The sequence below is a fragment of the Nomascus leucogenys genome, chromosome 11, assembly GCF_006542625.1.
Source record: "Nomascus leucogenys isolate Asia chromosome 11, Asia_NLE_v1, whole genome shotgun sequence".
NCBI lineage: Eukaryota > Metazoa > Chordata > Mammalia > Primates > Hylobatidae > Nomascus > Nomascus leucogenys.
The window spans coordinates 23271799-23292559 of NC_044391.1; the positions used below are offsets into that span (position 1 = coordinate 23271799).

The window sequence follows — 20761 nt, forward strand, 5'->3', positions numbered from 1 at the left end:
TTTGGAGTCAAAAGACTATATTAAAAGCTCGTCTTCCACAGAATATAGGTCACATTCCTGGTAAAAGTTTGGATGCCTGTTTTTTAAAAAAACAGAAGGTCTGTAAACACCATAGTTAATATACTATAAGTGATATACTTTGAATAAGGCATAATAAGGGTCTACAATGTGCATAAATCAACTAGGTAAAACATTATAATAACCAATCCTGTAAAAAGCTACATTAATGGAGAAGGGCAGAAGAACTAAAAATGAAAGAATCTTGGGACTCAGGTTGGAGAGAGCCTAAGGCCAGGGTAAGCTGGGGCAGAGTTCTGGAGAGTCAAGGGATGCTAAAGGTGGGAGGCTGATAGCGGTGGTGGGAGTTTGTAGAGGGGTAAACAGTGAAAAGAAAGGAGATAGAAAACATAGGGTCTTGAGTGCCAAGAAGAAAATAAACTGGGAAACCACGCTGGCAAGTTAAAAGCCTTGAAAGATCGACTATACTGTGAGGAGTGAACTATTTTAAGTCAAATTGCAGTAGGTTAAGGCCCATCTTACAGTAAAAGATGGCATCACTGATCTATAAGGTCTTCTACACCAGAACTACGTTATTCCAACGTTCGGCTTTGCTTCTTTAAAGAGATTTTATTGAACAGTCCTCTCAGGTATCTTTCACAAATGTACTTTCTTTTTAAAATTATTTCCTGTTACTATGAAAAGTGGTTTGCATCAAATATCAGGAGAGATGTGTATGTGTTTTTAAAAACATGGTCTATTCAATTAGTGCAGCTATGATATTAGATTGAAAAAAATTTCCTTCCAAGATCTTTATCATTATGGTAGAGTATTTGTTCTTTGAATTTCTTGCCTTGTTTTTGGGATCACCTTATTATGCAACATCTGCTCTGAATTTCAAATGTGATAAACAGAGTATGAGTGTCAGTGGCAGATGGCTAATGACCAGCAGCGACAGGGCATTCAAGCCTGCCTTGTTTTCTGGGAAGCGATATTTTCATGTTAATTTGCTCTGTGTCCTGCAAAGATGAGACAAATCACCTGCTCGTAATTCAGGCAAAATGGAGACCACCAGGAGCTGAGAGGGGCCATGGCTTGATTCCTTTAGGAGTGAGAAGAGAAGATCTGAGAGACTTTCCTCATCTGCAGTATAGGGACCAGTCAGTCACTTTGCATTATGTCAAATTGAGAAAGATGAATCAGCCCTGGGCATCCCATACTGACATCAGAGCCACTGTTTACTGCAAGCAGATATTATTCATGAAAACAGATATTTCCCAGAGGCAAAAAACAGGTGCTATTAACAGTGTGTGTCAGTCTCTGAAGTCTGGGTTTTGTAAAATAAACCTAATAGTGTGTTTTATCTCTTACTGAAAATATTACAACCAATAGAAAACTCTAAGAAACATTCAATTGAAGATAAAATGAAATCTAATTCACAGAGAAAACGACCCACACAGACATGAACCCGCAGCATTTCTGGCCCTCTCAAGCTCTATAGAATTCATTTATCATAAAGATATATAAATAAAAAAAATTTTATTCCAAGATTGAATCATCAAAAGAGGCCATATGGTCTTGAGCTCAAAGAACCCTGTCCTATTTTAGAGGCTGCTGTTCTTTTGTGTGACCTTTCAGTGCCTCAAACTTGTGAAACTATATTGACAATTGCATCAAACATTTTTTTTATCAAACATGTTACATGCAGTTTCATGCACAGAATGTCCACAGAATAATTCTAGGTTTTCAAAGAGTTTATAAAATAGTTGAGAAGCCAGGTCATATCCTAGGAAAGATTAATGTATTATACAGATGAGTCTAAATACCAAATGAATGATTTAGTAAAACAGGGCATTAAATTTGGAAAAGCCTGTACAGGAGAATATTTTACATAAGAGTCTCTCTCCATCTATATCTTGCTGTGTACAGTTCTTTTTCTGGGCAGCAGTTACAAATGACTATGAAGAATGGTGAGGAAATTTCTTTACAGTTCTTTCTGACCCTCTCTCATAGGATGGCAGATGAAAGCATGAAAGAGAAAAATAAAAATCTGAGAGCTGTTTTATTTTTCTCATAAAGCTCCATAAATGGAAGGTGCTATATAAGCATAGATACTCTGAATTTATCATGTACCCTAAAAGAAAAAATAACACAATCATTAAGGTGTCAATTATTGCCTCATAAATCTCAGCACAGAAACCCAGGAAGGCAATATTAAATCTCAAATGAGCCAATAAAAATTTAATAAAGATGGCACTGAACTCTTCCACAAGTAAACAGACCCAAAGATAATATTCTGAATTAGAAAGAGGAAAGCCAGATATGTCAACAATAAGTCTATGAGGGAAAATTAGAATATTTGTTGACTTCACAGGACAGCAGCCAACAGGCTGCTTTATGCAAATGTCATTGTCAACCAAGAACGGATGCACCTAAAGGACATCAAGAAAAGAGGTTAAATAATGTGATGAAAACCTCTAGATGAAGTATGAATGTGATTTCTATGTATGCTTATTTTTTTTTTTAGAATAAGGTATATTTAATGATGTTGGAAAGAATCACCTATGATTTTATTTTATTCTCATGAACTTCTCAATGAAAATTTTCAGTTCAGACCTATACTCTTAATGTACTTTATTAAAGTCCCACGAGCACCGTGCAATAATTAGAGTTTCCCCAATAAGTTTACCCAACTATCAACCTTTATGAGTACTTACGGCTTATGGTGTGGTTTAATGTCTTTTTTATTTTTCGAAAACAAATGGCATTTAAGTGCACTTCAAAAATTGTTAGGTGATACAAGTAAGTTGGAAAAATAAGATCATCATGGGCTCTTTTCTAACAAAAGTATTGATGAAATGATAAGCAAAATGATGTTACCCCTATGATATCTAGTAAGACACCATGGAGCATCCTAGTTTTACCCAAGTACTGCCCAACTAATGCAATTTATGTCCTGAATGTGCATTAGAATATCCTGAGTTTCAGTGGCCTGTTAACTGGTAAACAATGCCACAGAAAACACGGCACTGGGTAGAGGAAAGTGGGTAGAGGAAAATCCCCTGAGCTTAAATGATCTTAGATGAGGTCTTGTTTTGATTTTCTATTTTATATATATTTCATGTTAAAATATCTGGTCAGGCATGGTAGCTCATGCCTGTAATCCCAGCACTTTGGGAAGCCAAGAGGTGGGCGGATCACGAGGTCAGTAGTTCGAGACCAGCACTGACCAACATGGTGAAACCCCGTCTCTATTAAAAATACAAAATTAGCCAGGCGTGGTGGCCCGTGCCTGTAATCCCAGCTACTCAGGAGGCTGAGGCAGGAGAATCGCTTGAACCCGGGAGGCGGAGGTTGCAGTGAGTTGAGATCGTGCCACTGCACTACAGCCTGGTGACTCTGTCTCAAAATAAATAAATAAATAAATAAATAAAAATAAAATATCTTAGATATGTGACTCCGTCTCAAAAAATAAATAAATAAATAAATAAAAATAAAATAGATATGTGACTCCGTCTCAAAAAAAATAAATAAAATATCTTAGATATGTATAACTATTTAACAACATGATACGTTTTAATCTATGCAAGACAATGTCAATATTAATACCTATGATTTGGATCCTTTGAAAAGTAATTTAAGTACTTTAAAAAATAGTTTGGCACAATATAGATTGTGCTTACTTATACATAAGTAGTCTGTTCTTTACTTGAAAATACCCCTAAACTACTTAAATAACCATACAGAATGTGTACCACAGGCTTGTGTTTGCATTTTATCTCTTCTCTTATACTCTAAAGGTCCTTCAGAGCAGGTCCTCTCTTTCTCATGCCTAATTCAATTTTGTGTCCCTGAACTGCCTAGCACAGAACCCTCCCTGCACAGAGTGAATATTCAATAAATATCTGTACGAGTATAGTCAGAGAAGCTCTTATTGCAACAGAGCTTTCTATATAATCAATTTCTTTGTTCCCAATAGGTTGTTCAGAATAACAATATTTGCTTGATCTAGTTATTAAGGCTTCCCATAAATGAGCCTATATAACAACAAAATATTTCTGTTCTCTGGCTGTGTGCTTTAAAATTTCAATTAACCAGAATTCAGATTCTGCTACTTAGCAGCTGTTTATTCTGCATTCCAATTCTTAAAAACAAGTCAATCACAGAAACAAAAGATACAAGTGTTGATTAAAAATAATTTTGTATCAGTTATATATTCAGCCTAAAACTATCCATTTGATGGTTTTATTACGCTTTTAAATGATTATTCAAGTTTTCAGCAATGAACTTAAAGCATCACAAACACTCAAATTATTTTTTTAAAAAACCTTATATTTAATAAGGAAAGAAAGTAGGTTAGTATAGTTCAGAATTTTTTTTAAAAAATTAAGAATGAAGATAAAGGAGTCTTCTAATTAGCTTTTAAGTTAGCAAAAAATGTTCAATTAACCACTAACATATAAATTAACTGCCTGAAATACTTCATTTGACTATGGTTTATTTTACTATGAAAACATCAATACACCATTAGCCACAAACCTTCAATAACTAGAGCCCCTTGCCCCCAACTCCACCTCTTATCTGCCAATTTGGATCAAGGGGTACTGATCCTAATGGCTGAAGAAATTTAACAGCCTCCAGGACAATCCCTGTTCAACACGGAATGAAGTGACATTCCCTTTCCTGGAGATAGACAAAAACCTCAAAAAAAAAAAATTAACTTTTAATGTCACCTTGTTCAAGAGCTTCTGGCAACAAACACCCCCTTCCAGCAAGCCTCCAGCTCCATCCTGGCTCAGCCACTGCCCCCTGTCTTCTCCTCCCCTTTCTTACTTTGGTGACCACCCTTCTGCCTGTTCCTTTTCTTATCCTGCTTGCTCCTCCACCCTCACCCTTGAGATTCCCCCCATTCCACTTCATTTCTACTCCTGCCTGATCAAACCTGAGTCTAGTAAACTACTCTGGCTTATCAACATTTTAACTGCACAGATGCCTTTGCAAATGATTCCACTCAGTAGCCTCCAATATCCTAGGAGAATTTAATGTAATGCTCAAAAGATCTATGTAGGTGGTAATGTAAGATATAAAAAATATAAGATATAAAAGATCTATGTAGGTGGTAATGTAAAATATAAAATATATGGTTGCCTCATCTGTCCGTTTTTAAAAAAAAGATACTGCCCAAATAACTTTGAACTTTGAAATGTATCAGAAAATGTCAATGATTTTTTGATAGTCTATGTTTAAAGCCTTTGAAAGTCATTTTAAAAATAATTTTGAAAATACTTATATCTAAAGAAAGCTTGACAGCGTGTCTTATTTACTTAGTACCTATGTGTATAAATCACTGTGTAAGACACTGTCAGGACATGAGGATGACTGAATACATGAGATATGTACATTAAAAAAATCCCAATTAAAGGTAGAAAACAAGATAAAGAGGTAGAGATATGTAGAACAAGTGTTATAAGGCACGTGAGATTACATCCAGCTATAAGAGTTGATCAAATGGCATTTGGGACGGCACTTGAAAAATTTAGGTAGATAGCTTGGTGAGAAGGAGCAAAAGAAATGGCATGAGAAGGAAGGCCACCAAGGTGGAAAATCACAGATCATACTAAGAGAATGGTGAGCAGTCCAATTTGGCTAGAAAACTGTATAAGAAAAATAACTATGCCCTGCTCTGCATGCTGAACACGGGGTTTCTGACAAACTCATAAAGGAGACAACTAAAGCTTCAGGGGTGGAATAGAATGCCAGAGGAAAGAGGGGTGCACAGACAGAAGATGGCCAAGAACAGGTAACTATCAGGCATACCTACATTTGGAGGGCCTTAATGTCCTTGAAACTGCTCAGGAAAAAATGGGACTATTATTAAGCGCCAGATTCTTTAATGAGAGCCAGATGGGAAAAAACATAATATTGATCTAAAACAAAAGGAATAAATCATTCAATATGTCAAATTCTAAATGTATCAGTCAGTATCTGAGAACGTAATTTAGCTATCACTAAAGACATTTCTTACTCTGTTGAGAAGATAAACTATTTTTAGCTATTAACTTCTATCTAGAATGATGGTGAATTCTATAACTCATTTCTAAACAATGAATGATAAGGCAGGAGTCTGTTTAAGCTACCTAATTCACACAGACAAAAAGGTTTTCATGAAGACCCGCACATGATGTGTATAAATCTAAAAGATCTACCCGGAAGTTCAGTTAAGCAGAATGCAAATAACAACAAAACTTTATCAGCAGCATTTTCCATTAGACTTAAAGGTAGGAAGAACTTCCAGTCAATATACTGCATCTAGTTTACTGACCTCGAAGGGTAGAAAGCATGTCTCAATCATCTTTGAAACCCAGGAGTTTGGCATAGTATCTGGTTACTTAGGCTTCCGTATATACATTTTATGAATAAGAAAAATGAAGAAAGGAGGGCCTCACAAGTAGTATTTCAGATTCACATAGCATCGGTTGTCCTAGAGTTATTATACAATCATAATATATAATGTGCTCATGAATAATGTTCAAATTATGTCCCTCATAGACAATGAACCATCAGAAAAAGACTGAGCTATACTTACTAAACTATGTTTCCTAAGGTCTAAGAAAACGTATAACTAGATCTTTTTAAATAATTTTAATATGCATTAGAACTAAAGGTTTGTTTTTCCACTTAGTTCTAAAATTAATGGACTAGAATACATATGGCTGTACTTTGAACATCTCACTTAGTTGATGAACTGGAATATATCCCAATCTTTGAACATTTTCTTTGATTTTTTTAACTATATACCGAATTCTAAAAGTTGTAATTCTGGCAATTTTCATAAGGAAAGAAAGCCATTGCTTAACAGACTATAATAGTCGACTGCCTGATAAGACATAAAGATGATTCTTGATACCTTTATGGTTTCAGTGGGCACTCCAGGCTCTGGAACTTTATCCAAGTAAGTGGTCAAGTCTTGATCAACATGTTCAAACACTAAAGTTAGTTTGGTTTCTCTGTCTGTTCGTGACACTGTGCACACATCAAACAACCTAGAAGAAAAAACAAAGAGGTTAAGTAGGTGGCAATAAGCAAAGAAGTAACCTGTATGTTTTATACATATTGCTCAATTTGGTCTCATAATAGAAAAAAAAGGCCAGTGTTGATCATTTCTTGTGGTCATATGTAAAGATATCAAATGAGATCTGATGCTTGAATAACAACATGAAGTTCAGGAGAGGGGCACTCAGAGTGTGTGGTTAAGCATGAGAACATCTATAGTAACAATGAGAAAGCAACGCGATTGGAGCACAAGAACGCTTGGAGAGTTTCCTTAGTTAGGACCTTAGATAGAACTTGCCAATGAGGATAATTTCAAAAACTTGATGTCTACAAGTTTTTTCTTGTTTCTTCTTAGCTCACAGTTTGAGAATTACTAGAGATAGATTGAGCATCCTTTGGAGATGCTGAATGCTGTAATCAAGATTTTCCTGGAATTTAAGGTGTCACAACCATGTCTGTGAAAACAAATATGATGGAATATGGAGAAATTTAGTTTATTTCTAAGACAGCCCTCGTCCTGCCGAGTCAAATCATTCCCCGGAAAGGGCATACATTCTTAGCTTTTAAAATTCCAATACCATGTTAATCAACATTGTAAAATTTAAACATTTTTTTTCAGGGGTAGGGGGACCTGCATTGGTAAACTACATTGCCCTGAAATAATAAAGCAACAGATTAACAAATGAGTGGGATGGGTGAATCCAGTTTCTTCCATAAAAATCTTAAAATAAGTCAAAATTTAAGTTTTAAAAACTAAGGCTTCCGGAGTCAAAAGAATATTCAAACCAAAGGACAAAATTTCCTTTAGTTTCAACCACAGTACACTATTTAGCACAACAGATTCTCACCGACTGTTTGAAGAATTAAACTACCCATAAACAAGCTGTAAGTACATTTCTTAACAAGAATGTAATATAAATACTAAGAAAAAGCTAATAAAATACTATTCATATTTTTAATTTTTTAAAAAAATTGAATAAATGTCTTCTTCAAAGAAACTATAAATGTGCATAGAGTGCAGTAACTGATGCACAGGGTTGACTATCAATTATCCTGCTTATATATTACCTCCGTTAATTTTTTTTATTATATTTTAAGTTCTGGGATACATGTGCAGAATGTGCAGGTTTGTTACATAGATATACAAGTGCTATGGTGGTTTGCTGCACCCTTCAACCCACCATCTACATTAGGTATTTCTCCTAATGCTATCCCTTTCCCCTTCTCCCACCCCACAACAGGCTCCAGTGTGTGATGTTCCCCATCCTGTGTCCAAGTGTTCTCATTGTTCAATTCCCACCTATGAGTGAGAACATGCAGTGTTTGGTTTTCTGTCCTTGCGATAGTTTGCTGAGAATGATGGTTTCCAGCTTCATCCATGTCCCTACAAAGGACATGAACTCATCTTTTTATGGCAGCATAGTATTCCATGGTGTATATGTGCCACATTTTCTTTATCCAGTCTATCATTGATGGGCATTTGGGTTGGTTCTAAGTCTTTGCTATTGTGAACAGTGCTGCAATAAACATATGAGTGCATGTGTCTTTACAGCAGAATGATTTATAATCCTTTGGGTATATACTCAGTAATGGGATCGCTGGATCAAATGCTACTTCTGGTTCTAGATCCTTAAGGAATCGCCACACTGTCTTCCACAATGGTTGAACTAATTTACACTCCCACCAACAGTGTAAAAGCATTCCTGTTTCTCTACATTCTCTCCAGCATCTGTTGTTTCCTGACTTTTTAATGATTGCCATTCTAACTGGTGTGAGATGTTATCTCATTGTGGTTTCGATTTGCATTTCTCTAATGAACAGTGATGATGAGCTTTTTTTCACGTTTGTTGGCCACATAAACGTCTTCTTTTGAGAAATGTCTGTTCATATCCTTTGTCGACTTGTTGATGGGGTTGTTTGTTTTTTTCTTGTAAATTTGTTTTAAGTTCCCTGTAGATTCTGGATATTAGCCCTTTGTCAGATGGAGAGATTGCAAAAATTTTCTCCCATTCTGTAGGTTGCCTGTTCACTGATGATAGTTTCTTTTGCTGTGCAGAAGCTCTTTAGTTTAACTCTATCCCATTTGTCAATTTTGGCTTTTGTTGCCATTGCTTTTGGTGTTTTAGTCATGAAGTCTTTGCCCATGCTTGTGTCCTGAATGGCACTGCCTAGGTTTTCTTCTAGGGTTTTTATGGTTTTAGGTCTTATGTTTAAGTCTTTAATCCAGCTTGAATTAATTTTTGTATAAGGTATAAGGGGTCCAGTTTCAGTTTTCTGCATATGGCTAGCCAGTTTTCCCAACATCATTTATTAAATAGGGTATCATTTCAGGTTTGTCAAAGATCAGATGGTTGTAGATATGTGTCATTCTTTCTTGTTTTTTTTTTTTTTTTTCCTTTTTGTGATGGAGTTTCACTCTTGTTGCCCAGGCTGGAGTGCAATGGCACACCTTGGATCACCACAACCTCCACCTCCCGGGTTCAAGTGATTCTCCTGCCTCAGCCGAGTACTACTCCCACCTGAGTGGCTGGGACTACAGGCATGGGCCACCACGCCCGGCTAATTTTACATTTTTAGTAGAGACGGGGTTACTCCATGTTGGTCAGACTGGTCTCCAACTCCCGACCTCAGGTGATCTGCCCACCTCGGCCTCCTAAAGTGTTGGGATTACAGATGTGAGCCACTGTGCCCAGCCATGTGGCATTATTTCTGAGGCCTCTGTTCTGTTCCATTGGTCTATATATTTGTTTTGGTACCAGTACCATGTTGTTTTGGTTACTGTAGCCTTGTAGTATAGTTTAAAGTCAGGTAGCATGATACCTCCAGCTTTGTTCTTTTTGCTTAGGATTGTCTTGGCTATACAGGCTCTTTTTTGGTTCCATATGAAATTTAAAGTAGTTTTTTTTAATTCTGTGAAGAAAGTCAATGGTAGCTTGATGGGGATAGCATTGAATATATAAATTACTTTAGGCAGTATGGCCATTTTCACAATATTGATTCTTCATGTCCATGAGCATGGAATGTTTTTCCATTTGTTTATGTCCTTTCTTATTTCCTTGAGCACTGGTTTGTAGTTCTCCTTAAAGAGGTCTTTCACATCCCTTTTAGGTTGTATTCCTAGGACCTCTGTTAAACTTTTAATGCCTTGCTGGTTCACCATGTCATCCTTCTGCACTTCTGGGCTTCATGAACCCCACATTTGGTACTTCTCTGTGAATCTATACTAAATTTTAAAGGAAACGAAAACAAAAACAAAAACAAAAAACAAAAAACATGCAACAAAAAAACCCCACCACTGTAATTAGGTTAAATCTGGCAGGTCAAAAAACAGAACACCAACAACTACACATGCTTCATAGCCAGATCCAAACTTCTTTTTAATTATGGGCAGTTTGGGGTGAATTATACAACTCCATTAAAATTAACCAGAATCCACTGAAAATTTTTTCCTCACATTTATCTACTTCTAAACATTCTGGTTTTTAAGTTTTAATATCCATTCCTAAACTTAATATTTTCCCCTGATGTTACTTATTCTGGAAAGTTATTCCAATAAAGTAAAAACTCCTAACAGATTTATACCATAAATCATATTAAGTCCTACACTCTAAAAATACGATTGCTATCATGCATGGATTTAATATGTGGGAAATTTATCAAAACAGTTCTTTGGCTTGATAATTTAAGATAACTACCATTATTTACATGCTTTTTAAAGCCAGCTTATTGCTATTAAATCCACATACTTGGACCACTTCACTCTTTTCTTCCTATTGAAAAAGAAAATGGAGTTCTACAATCCCCAACTTTCTTTATATCTGTTGCTTGTATTTTTGTAATAAAATAAAAGAGCAGTGAACCAAAAATGGCATGTCCCTAAAGTCAAATACAAACACAGAGCTGTTTCATACTATGACCATTTCAGTTGTGTTTCTGAAACATTACTTTAAAAATATTTCCCATTATAATTAATATATTTAGTGAAAAAAATTACATTGCTTACCACTACCTGGAATCAACAGTAATTTTAGTAACTCCAGTTCCTACTGCATTTATAGTTTATCAAATATATTATAGTAATTTCCAAAAGAGAAAAAATTTTAACGGGGGCATAACTGGAGAATAAAGTGATCCTAAAATACTGCTGAAACAAAAAGTCATCTGCCCCTGAACCGTTGTCTTAGAAGTTACCTAACAACCCTGGCCGTATGCCCTGTTGCTTCATCTCACTGAAACCGTTTTCAAGCACTCTTTGTACGACACGATTTAAAAATAACATCTAACCCACCCAAGTTGCTTTCCTCAGAGTTATACTGCTCTCTGCAAAATATTAAGACTCACTGATGCCACCTGCAGCAACTGGACTCCAGGCCTCAGTTTCAATGGATGCTCAAGACAGGAAAGGTGAGCTCACTGAAGCCACTACTAATTGTCCTAAATGATAAACCTTGGAGAAAAATGACTCATTTCAATCGGTAGTTTTTAAAACATGGAATTTTAAAGAGATGTGCAATAGTCCATACAGCAGAACATTTTCACATAAATTTTAATGTATATACTTGCATATTCTTAAAAAATGGTATTAGGTAGAAGTGACTCCTCTAGGTTCAAGGAAATAATCCTTTTTAATTTTTAAGGTGCCATTATTATTAACTTCATTTGGGAAATGGAGCATATTAGAGACTCCTCAGACATTCACAAATGGCATCAAGGGACATCAAAGTCCTAAGGGTGCCTGTAGGATACTCTCTTTTTTGGCTCCAGTGCTGGCTAGCCATCCACATCCTACAGACCTAGTACTCCATGGAAGACATCTGGGGAAATATTGCTCTTCACTAAACTATGAAATTCTGTCTGACTTCAATTATGTCTGATTAATGGTTAGTAAACATTGTAGTAAAAATTAACAGTTATATTAGTCACAATGGGTAGGAAATGCATTTTGAATCAACGGTTGTAAACATTAATCTTAGAAATGTTAGAATATAATATTTATGATGCTTTTTTTTGTCTACAATGACTCCGTCTGGAATTTCCCCAAATCAAATAATAGTCACTTTGGTGGGAAATAAAGAGAAAACAGAAACTTTATTTTTATTTTTATTTTTTTTTTAAGATGGAGTCTCACTCTGTCATCCAGGCTGGAGTGCAGTGGTGCAATCTTGGCTCACTGCAACCTCCTGGGTTCAAGTGATTCTCCTGCCTCAGCCTCCTGAGTAGCTGGGACTACAGGCATGCACCACCATGCCTGGCTAATTTTTGTATTTTTAGTAAGGATGGGTTTCACCATGTTGGCCAGGCTGGCCTCGAACTCCTGACCTCAAGTGATCTGCCTGCCTTGGCCTCCCAAAGTGCTGGGATTACAGGCGTGAGCCACTGTGCCCGGCCAGAAACTTTAATATAACAAATGAGTTTCATATAAAACAACTGAGCTGAGCATGAATTAAAGTCCCTGGTATTTGGCTAGAGGTAAACAGTCTGTAATATATTTATATAAATCAATAAGGAATGTGGCTAGGCTACCTAGAACCCTTACACTTGCAAAACAAAAGAGCCAGACAGGTCTGAACATTTGAATGTAAAAACTGGAAAATAGGCTGGGCGTGGTGGCTCACGCCTGTAATCCTAGCACTTTGGGAGGCCGAGGAGGGCAGATCACAAGGTCAGGAGATCGAGACCAACCTGGTTAACACGGTGAAACCCCGTCTCTATTAAAAATACAAAAAAATTAGCCAGGCGTGGTGGCAGGCGCCTGTAGTCCCAGCTACTCAGGAGGCTGAGGCAGGAGAATGGCGTGAACCTGGGAGGCGGAGCTTGCAGTGAGCTGAGATTGTGCCACTGCACTCCAGCCTGGGCAATGAGCAAGACTCCGTCTCAAAAAAAAAAAAAAAAAAAAACCAACAAACAACAACAACAACAAAAACAAACAAAAAACTGGAAAATAGCTTCAACTGCATGATTCCTTATATTGACCAACATTTTAAGACTTTCTAAAACCTTTTTTTAAAAATTTTTGCTAGATAATCTGTAACCTGACAAAAATAACATTTCAAGAATTGTATGACAGCATTCCATAAGAAAAATGTAATCACAGTGTATTGAATATGAACAAAATATCTCCGATGACTTTTAAAGGAAAGGAAAATTACCATTAAATATTTATCCATTAGAGCTTAGCATAATGTGATCCAAGTGAATGTTCAAAAAGTCAAAGTGCAAACTGGTTATCAGCATTAACTAAGGCTATGCCTTCAGTTTAGCTGTGCAAAATGCAATCCAAAAAAGGCAGATAGGTCGTTATCATTTCACAATTAAGTTGGCCAAGCCCCTAACTCTCCCACAAAGTAAGTTCTCTTGCTGTCTCTATTGTCCTGACCCGCCAGCTGCAGGGCAGAGAACAAGGCTTGCAGTCCAGCACGGCACTCAGCTTTCCAGCTGTCCAAGTGATGTAATTATCTAATAACAAAATATCTCTGTGAATTAACTCTGCATCCTACCCATTGTAATTCTTAATGACTACTTCCTGTTCATGTTCTCAATTTAACTTGCTCTTCTGGAACTATTGCATAGGCAAGTTGCCTTCATCTAATGGATGGGATTACATCCAATAGGTTTGGGATTTCCAAAGATTACAATTTACAAAGGTCTCCCAAACAAGATGCTTTGTAAACACAAGCCCTGCCTTTCTATTGTGGTTACAATAAAAGGGAAATCTGTATTATTTGCTGTGATTAAACTTTGACCCGTTCACAGGAAGTTCTATGAGGATTTTTTTCCGGTCACTTTTTTTTTCCCCCATTCTCTTCAATGTTTGGACATCAAATAGTTCAAGAGCTGAGAGATGTCTGGCACAGCTACCTAAGGGCCACAACAAAATTCTACTTGAACTAGAGCCAGTATTTGGAATCGAGAAGAATTTTTTAAAATATCTAATCTCCTCCTCTTAAGTGCATGAAGCATGTTCTGTGGCTATGGCTTGTATGCACCAAATTTATGTTCACACATCTCACTAGCCCTACACTACTGGATATGGGCCACTGTATTCTCTTTTTTGCTCATTAAATATGGACTCTGTGTGCACTTATTCTCAACCAGCACTGAATGGTATAGCTCCAGGAGTATTTGCCACCAACAATAATGTGCATGCTGCTAGAAGCAAATTGCGATTTCAGCAGCACCCATAAACATTTGCCAGCACCTACCATGTGCAGGTACTATACTCAGTTTTAGAGTTTCCAATAGATACGACAGGTATTGTTTTTAAAAGCTTTACTATCTAGTTGTGGGAAAGAAGACTTACAAGTAAAAATGCAGGTATTGATGTATGGCTATGTATTAGTACCAAATAAATTCTATAAACACTGTGTACAACTTTATATATCACATCAAAGTAAATTCATTCTACATCCTATTAAGTAAACCACAGATGGTCTCTGCCTTTCCATCCATTTACCTCTCTTGGAAGCCACACCCTTATTTTCTGTTGAGGAATTACTCCTGTCCTAGAATCTGGCAATCTGGTGTTAACGGCAGGGGCCCACGGATGGCATGTGAACAACCCTGGATTGAGTGACGACGAATGATTCAGAGATGGACAGGAGCATAATAATCAGTCTCAGAAATTTTGCTAGGACTTCTGGGAGAGCAAAACTCTATACTGGGATTAGTCTCAGCCTGCAGCTACTGATGGCTGTCTTTGCCACCGTTTTAGTGAACCTACTATGGGATGCAGAAGAGGGCCAGAACAAGGGACAGTGGGCAAGAGATTCCGGAAGACATTATTTCCATACCTGGGCCCACTGTGTTTGATCTACCCCTGGATTTATTAATTATGTGAGTCACTAGAGTCAGTGTTTTGCTTATCCAGCTTGAGTTGGGTTTTTATTACTTGCAACAAAAAATTGCCCTAAGACATCTATAAATATTTTGAAATGATTAAATGACTTAGAAACATCAATATCTGGCCTCAAATACGTCTTACAGAGTAGACACAATGAGTGAAGCTCAAGCACAAAAGAAGTAGCAATGTCCTCAAAGTGACTGTCCCAGTTCTCTGACTTGGCTGGGAATCTATTCACCTTAAATGGCTCCTCCATTCGCAGGTCCACTGGGCAAAAGTAGCCGACAGCAGAGAACCAGATCAATTCATCCTTCCCAAGGAGCCAGGCAGCTTCCTCTTAGACCCTACTTGAGGTTCCTGGTCTGACCATAGAGATATTGGGTGGAGAAAAGCACAGAAGGAAGAAGACAGACGGACAAGTTTATCACAAACAGGAATATAAAACCTAGAGTAGAAAAGAACTCAATGGTAAGAGGAAGCAAGGAGAAAAAAGAAGAACTTAAAAATAATACAAAGATACAGGGTTCAATTAATTTAAAGGTTGAATCCAGTGTGCAAGGTGTGTTCTCCTGAAGCCTTCAATTAAACAACCCCTTTCCCACTAGCTGTTGCTGAAAAGTGGAAAAGGACAGGGATGTCAAACCAACTCTAAAGCAGAGAAATCCTTTGTATTTAAACTGTTAAGTTTATGGCTGCTATTATCTGACAAGGGAAGGCAAAGTCAACATCGCTTATTTACTAAATCATTTTATTTCTATAGCCTTTAAGAGAGTATTCATAAGAAAGTTTAATTGTTTATCTTCTTTCCACATTTAGAGTTGCTATTAATCTAGTTTCAGCTTCTATCTATATAGACCTGGCACTGTGGCTCTATGAGTTAGTATCTTCTGAATCTGTTAACCAAAAAATGTTTTACATGTGGAACGGGAATCCCCCAAACTGGGCAAGTTTACAAGATGTGACTCTTGCACTACAGTAAATTTTGAAAATAGAGCAAACAGTAAAACTATGTATATGGAAACACATTCCTACCACATGATCAGCAACAGAACTGATGTACTACTAGCTGGGCCTGAAACAAGCTATTTAGGATGGCTTAATGGGTATATGGGATGCCTATGTACCCCTCTCCTCATACCAGATCAATTCCTGAACTGGACATTAAATAAGAGAATTCAAACTTCTTCCATAGTCCTACGGCAAGCACTACAAGCACTTCTACGTCATCAAACACAATTCTTCAAACTGCTAATGCATTTCATCTGAATGAAAGGCAGAGAGAAGAGTAAGGCTGTAGCATCACTCTGTTATGCTAACTACATGCTATTACGGGAAAAAGAAAAATATTGCTTTAGTGCTGCCACAAAGAAGGCATATCATAAAATGCGATTTGTTGTCCTGCAGGGAAGAGAATGGTAGCAGGGGCAAAATCCTTGGTTAAGTGAACTCCAAGTCACTAACCATGTGGATCATTATCTCCCCAAAGACAAGAGAAAGAAAACAGCTAAACAATAGCTGTTTTCTGTAGGCAGCTAAACAATAATCAGTTGATACTTTTGATGAGTCCAGTTCCAATACAAAATAGTTTTGGAAGTTCAAAGAGAACACAGCCAACTCTACAAAAACAAGAAACCTGCCAATGGAGAAAATTAGGAACTATTAGGTCTAGATTAGTATAAAGAACAATTCACCAACCTCAGCTATAGGTCAGGAACGGGGGCATTGTTTACCTCTTGAGGTCTCCACCTAGACATGATGAACTTTTAGTCTTTCCTTAACAGTTACCTTCAATCAGCCACTCCAAAAACATAAATATGATGGACAAAATAAGGGCCTAACAAGAGTGAATGGACTGAGAGACCCCAAAACCTGTGGCTTTTGGTGAGAGGATGGGGTGAGGGGAACTCAAGTCCCAAGCCCTACTGGCAGGTCAGAGATGACAGTGTAGCAAACTAAAGATAGCCTTAAACTACCGGTGCCTCTTTGTGTTTTGCTTATTCTTTTCTTTCAATTCTCAATGGCACCCACAGCCATGTCTGATACATAGGTGTTCAATATATATTTATTGAATAAATGAAATTTTTCTAAATTATAACTTAGGGAAAAGTCAAAGTAAAATGAAGTAAAAGTGAGCATACTTCAAGATGTCCAGGAAAGCGTGGCATTCTGAGTAAGCCAGATTTTGTAACTGCTGTTAAATGAAGACTCAAACACTAAAATATTGTATTTACTAGTTAATTAAAAAATCTTAACAACTGTATGAGATGGTACTCATTTTAGAGACGAAGAAATAGACATAAATGTTCACTGAATGATGATGCAGTGAAGGTAAACAAATATTCACTGCGGCATCATTCATGATAGCCCAAAACTGGAAATAACCCAAATGTCCATCAACTGATGAATGCATAAACAAAGTGTGGTATATCCATACAATGGAATACTATTTAGTAATAGAAAGAAATGAAGAAGAAATACATGCTACGACATGGATAAACCTTAAAGAGATTATGCTAAGAGAAAGAAGCCAGTCACAAAAGGCTATGTATTCCATTATTTCATTTATATGAAATATTCAGAGCAGGTAGATCTATAGAAATTGAAAGTGGATTTGTGGTTGCCTGGGACAATGAGCGGTGGGAGAGTGTGGAGGAATGGGGACTGATAATGTGCACTGGGTTGCTTCTTGGAGTGATGAAAATTTCCTAAATTTAGATCATGGTGATAGTTGTGCAACTCAGTAAGTATACTGACCTGAAGTCTTACACAGGTGCATTTTATGGTATGTAAATTACATCTCAATAAAGCTGTTTAAAAGCAAAAAACGGAAAGCAACAGTGGTAGAGAGGTTTAATACTTTGCCTAAAGTACAAAGACAGTAAGTGGTGGAGATGGGCTTTGAAATCAGACTGTCTGGCTCCAGAATCTGATTTTCTAACCACTCTGTTATTCTGCCTCTGAATGCAGCACACCATTTGGAGCTGCAGTAAAGCAGGGGTCAGTGATGGGAAGACTCTGTGACAAATGAGACACCCTGCTGACAGGCATTGTGGGAATGCCAAAGCCAAAATGTTTTTGGTAAATTTAGAGATCCCAATACATACTTTACATGGTGGGCTGAAAAAAAGAAGTTCAGAAAATTCACAGGAAAAATTTTAAAAAGGGAAGACTGCTGATATCCCAAACCCCCTTACATTCTTCCCTTGACTAGTTAGAAAAATGGCACACTTCAATTCACCCGACAGAGCTTGAAAAAGAGATTCTGATTTCAGAAATACGTGAGTTAAGTGTATTTTTAAAAGCAGAGCGAACAGCTCTGGCTTAAGTCAGATAGAGTGTGGAACATTCTGGACAACTTTCAACATTTAGTTCTCTGTCCATTTCTGACCTGTGAAAGCCCTGTTCTCCAGCTTTGGGCCTCTCTTGAGGAAAAATGACTAAGCAGCCAAAACTAGGCAGCCGCCTGTAATGAAGACTGTCTGCTGTGTCTTAGAAGAAAGCCAACCAAGCTTTACCTACACTGTAAGCCAAAAACCTTTCATAATCACATCCTTAATAGGTGAGTAAATTCATCCCAGCACTAATTCACTCAGGTACTTATGATTAGGTACTGATCTAATAAAACAACCACTGAAGTTAGTTCCTTTTAAGGAAAGTTTTGATCATAAACATAGAAAATGTTAAACCTTAGTAACTTAAAGAAACACAAATGAAAACCTCAGTGAAACACTAAACCTTTCAAATTGGGTTAAAAACAAACTTGTTTAATGACAAAACTACACAACACTTGTTTATGAAAATGAGCCCACATCACTGTGGGAATACAAACTGATAAAAACCTTTCTGAAGAATAATCTGGCTCTGTGTGTGTGTGTGTGTGTGTGTATATATATATATATATAAAAATAATCTGGCTCTGTGTGTGTATATATATTGTATATATATACATACATACACATTATATATGATATATAATGTATATGTATATATATATATATAATGTGGCTCTTAAAATAATGGTACTGATACATCTTTATTGAAAATGGAAAGACATTCACAATATATTTTTTTAAAAATGCAAGTTTCAAAAGAGTGTGTACAATATGATTCCACATATGTAAACATAACGGTAGAAAGATAAATCAAGACGTGGCTGGGTGCAGTGGCTCACCCCTGTAATCCCAGCACTCTGGGAGGCTGAGGGGGGTGGATCACTTGAGGTCAGGAGTTCGAGACCAGCCTGGCCAACATGGTGAAACACTGTCTCCACAAAAAATACAAAAATTAGCCAGGTATGGTGGTGCATGTCTGTAATCTCAGCTACTCAGGAGGCTGAGGCAGGAGAATCACTTGAACCTGGGAGGCAGAGGTTGCAGTGAGCAGAGGTTGCGCCACCACACTCCAGCCTGGGCAACAGAGTAAGTGAGACTCCATCTCGAAAAAAAAAAAAAAAAAAAAAAAAAGATGTAGCCAGTCGTTATTTCTGGGTGACAAGATTTTGGAATGGTTGTTTTCTGCTATTTGCTCATCTAAACTTTCTACTGTGAGAACCTATTAATTTTTAATCAGAAAAAATCATTATTTAAAAAATAAGAATCATAAAAGCCTATTTTTCAATTCAGATTTTTTCTCCTACCATACATGTACTTTTCTTCAATCTGTTCCTCTGAATTAATGAGGAAATCCTAATCATCAATCCTGAAATGCAGTTTTAAAAATTAAACATGTAAAAAACATAAATTCTTTTGTATTTAGAATTGTTTATGTTTGTCCTCTTAGAATATAAATTTTTTATTTATGTTTTGTTCTCTTAGAATCCTGAAATCTCTACACATCTTAAAATATTGTTCTAAGAGAAAAAAATAATATGTATGCATTACTGCCTCATTAAAGTATGTGCTTTTCAATCCCCTCCCAATATGGAGTGACTCTATAAAAAAGAATATGAGAAAAAATTGTTTTTCTGATACTTGGTGAAAAAGGTCAAAGTAACAGACTACCACAAAACAAAAGAGAAACAATGATGGCTCACAAAGTCTTCAGATTACTCTAACGTTTCTTAAATAAGCCAAGAAAAAAAATCCTGCATGGTAGAATTTAGTACCCTTTGTAATGTAACAAGGCACAAGCAACCAAAATAAAGCTTGGTCAAAAATAAAGATCCTTATAAAAATTAAAATATAACATCTTATATTTTTAAATTAGATCTACTCCAGCAAAATTTCTGGGAATTATTGTGTTGAGAACTAAGAAAAATTCTAGAAATATATTTTAAGATCACCAATGGCAAACTATATTAAAATATTAGAAAACACACTGCAGTTGGAGAAGCTGGAAGAACTGGTATTTCTACCAACTTCTAAACTTAAAGATCTAAAATTGGGTTGTTTTGTTCAGGTGCAAACACTTATAAAAATTAAATTATGATTTGCTATATTTCTATAAGTCCATTTTATTTTAGAGTTTGATCTTTGTTCTAGAAGTATCTCAGATAATAAGGAAAATGTTTCATGGTGTTAATGGTAATGAAAACTGTGGGACATAACTGGTAAATGTAACTGCAAGTTTATCTATTTCAAGGCAGACGTTTTCTTTTGCAAAGAACAGGAACACCTCATATACTAATAATCTATTAGTCATGTGGTTGTCCCATGTAAGTGAATATTTTAGATAATTGATTCTTACCCATCTTAATTCCCTAAACTATTTTTTAAAATTAAAGTTTTAGTGGAATTCTTGGTAACATGCATTGAACATTTTCCTGACTTTTTAAGCACAATATTATGTTTAACTGGTAGATGATTCATGGTCATTACTGTTACCATTAAATTATAATCATTTAATTCTGCACCATTATTATGATCACTTATT

At 36.5% G+C, this 20761-nt stretch overlaps 1 protein-coding gene across 1 annotated transcript in view; it reads right to left on the reverse strand.

Annotated features, from left to right (window-relative positions):
* Positions 1 to 20761, reverse strand: part of CDK6 (cyclin dependent kinase 6) — a 240859-nt gene that overhangs the window by 174568 nt on the left and 45530 nt on the right. The window contains exon 3 of the mRNA XM_003252459.2: positions 6905 to 7040. Coding sequence (XP_003252507.1) covers positions 6905 to 7040 — 136 coding nt within the window. The remainder of the gene's footprint in view (positions 1 to 6904; positions 7041 to 20761) is intronic.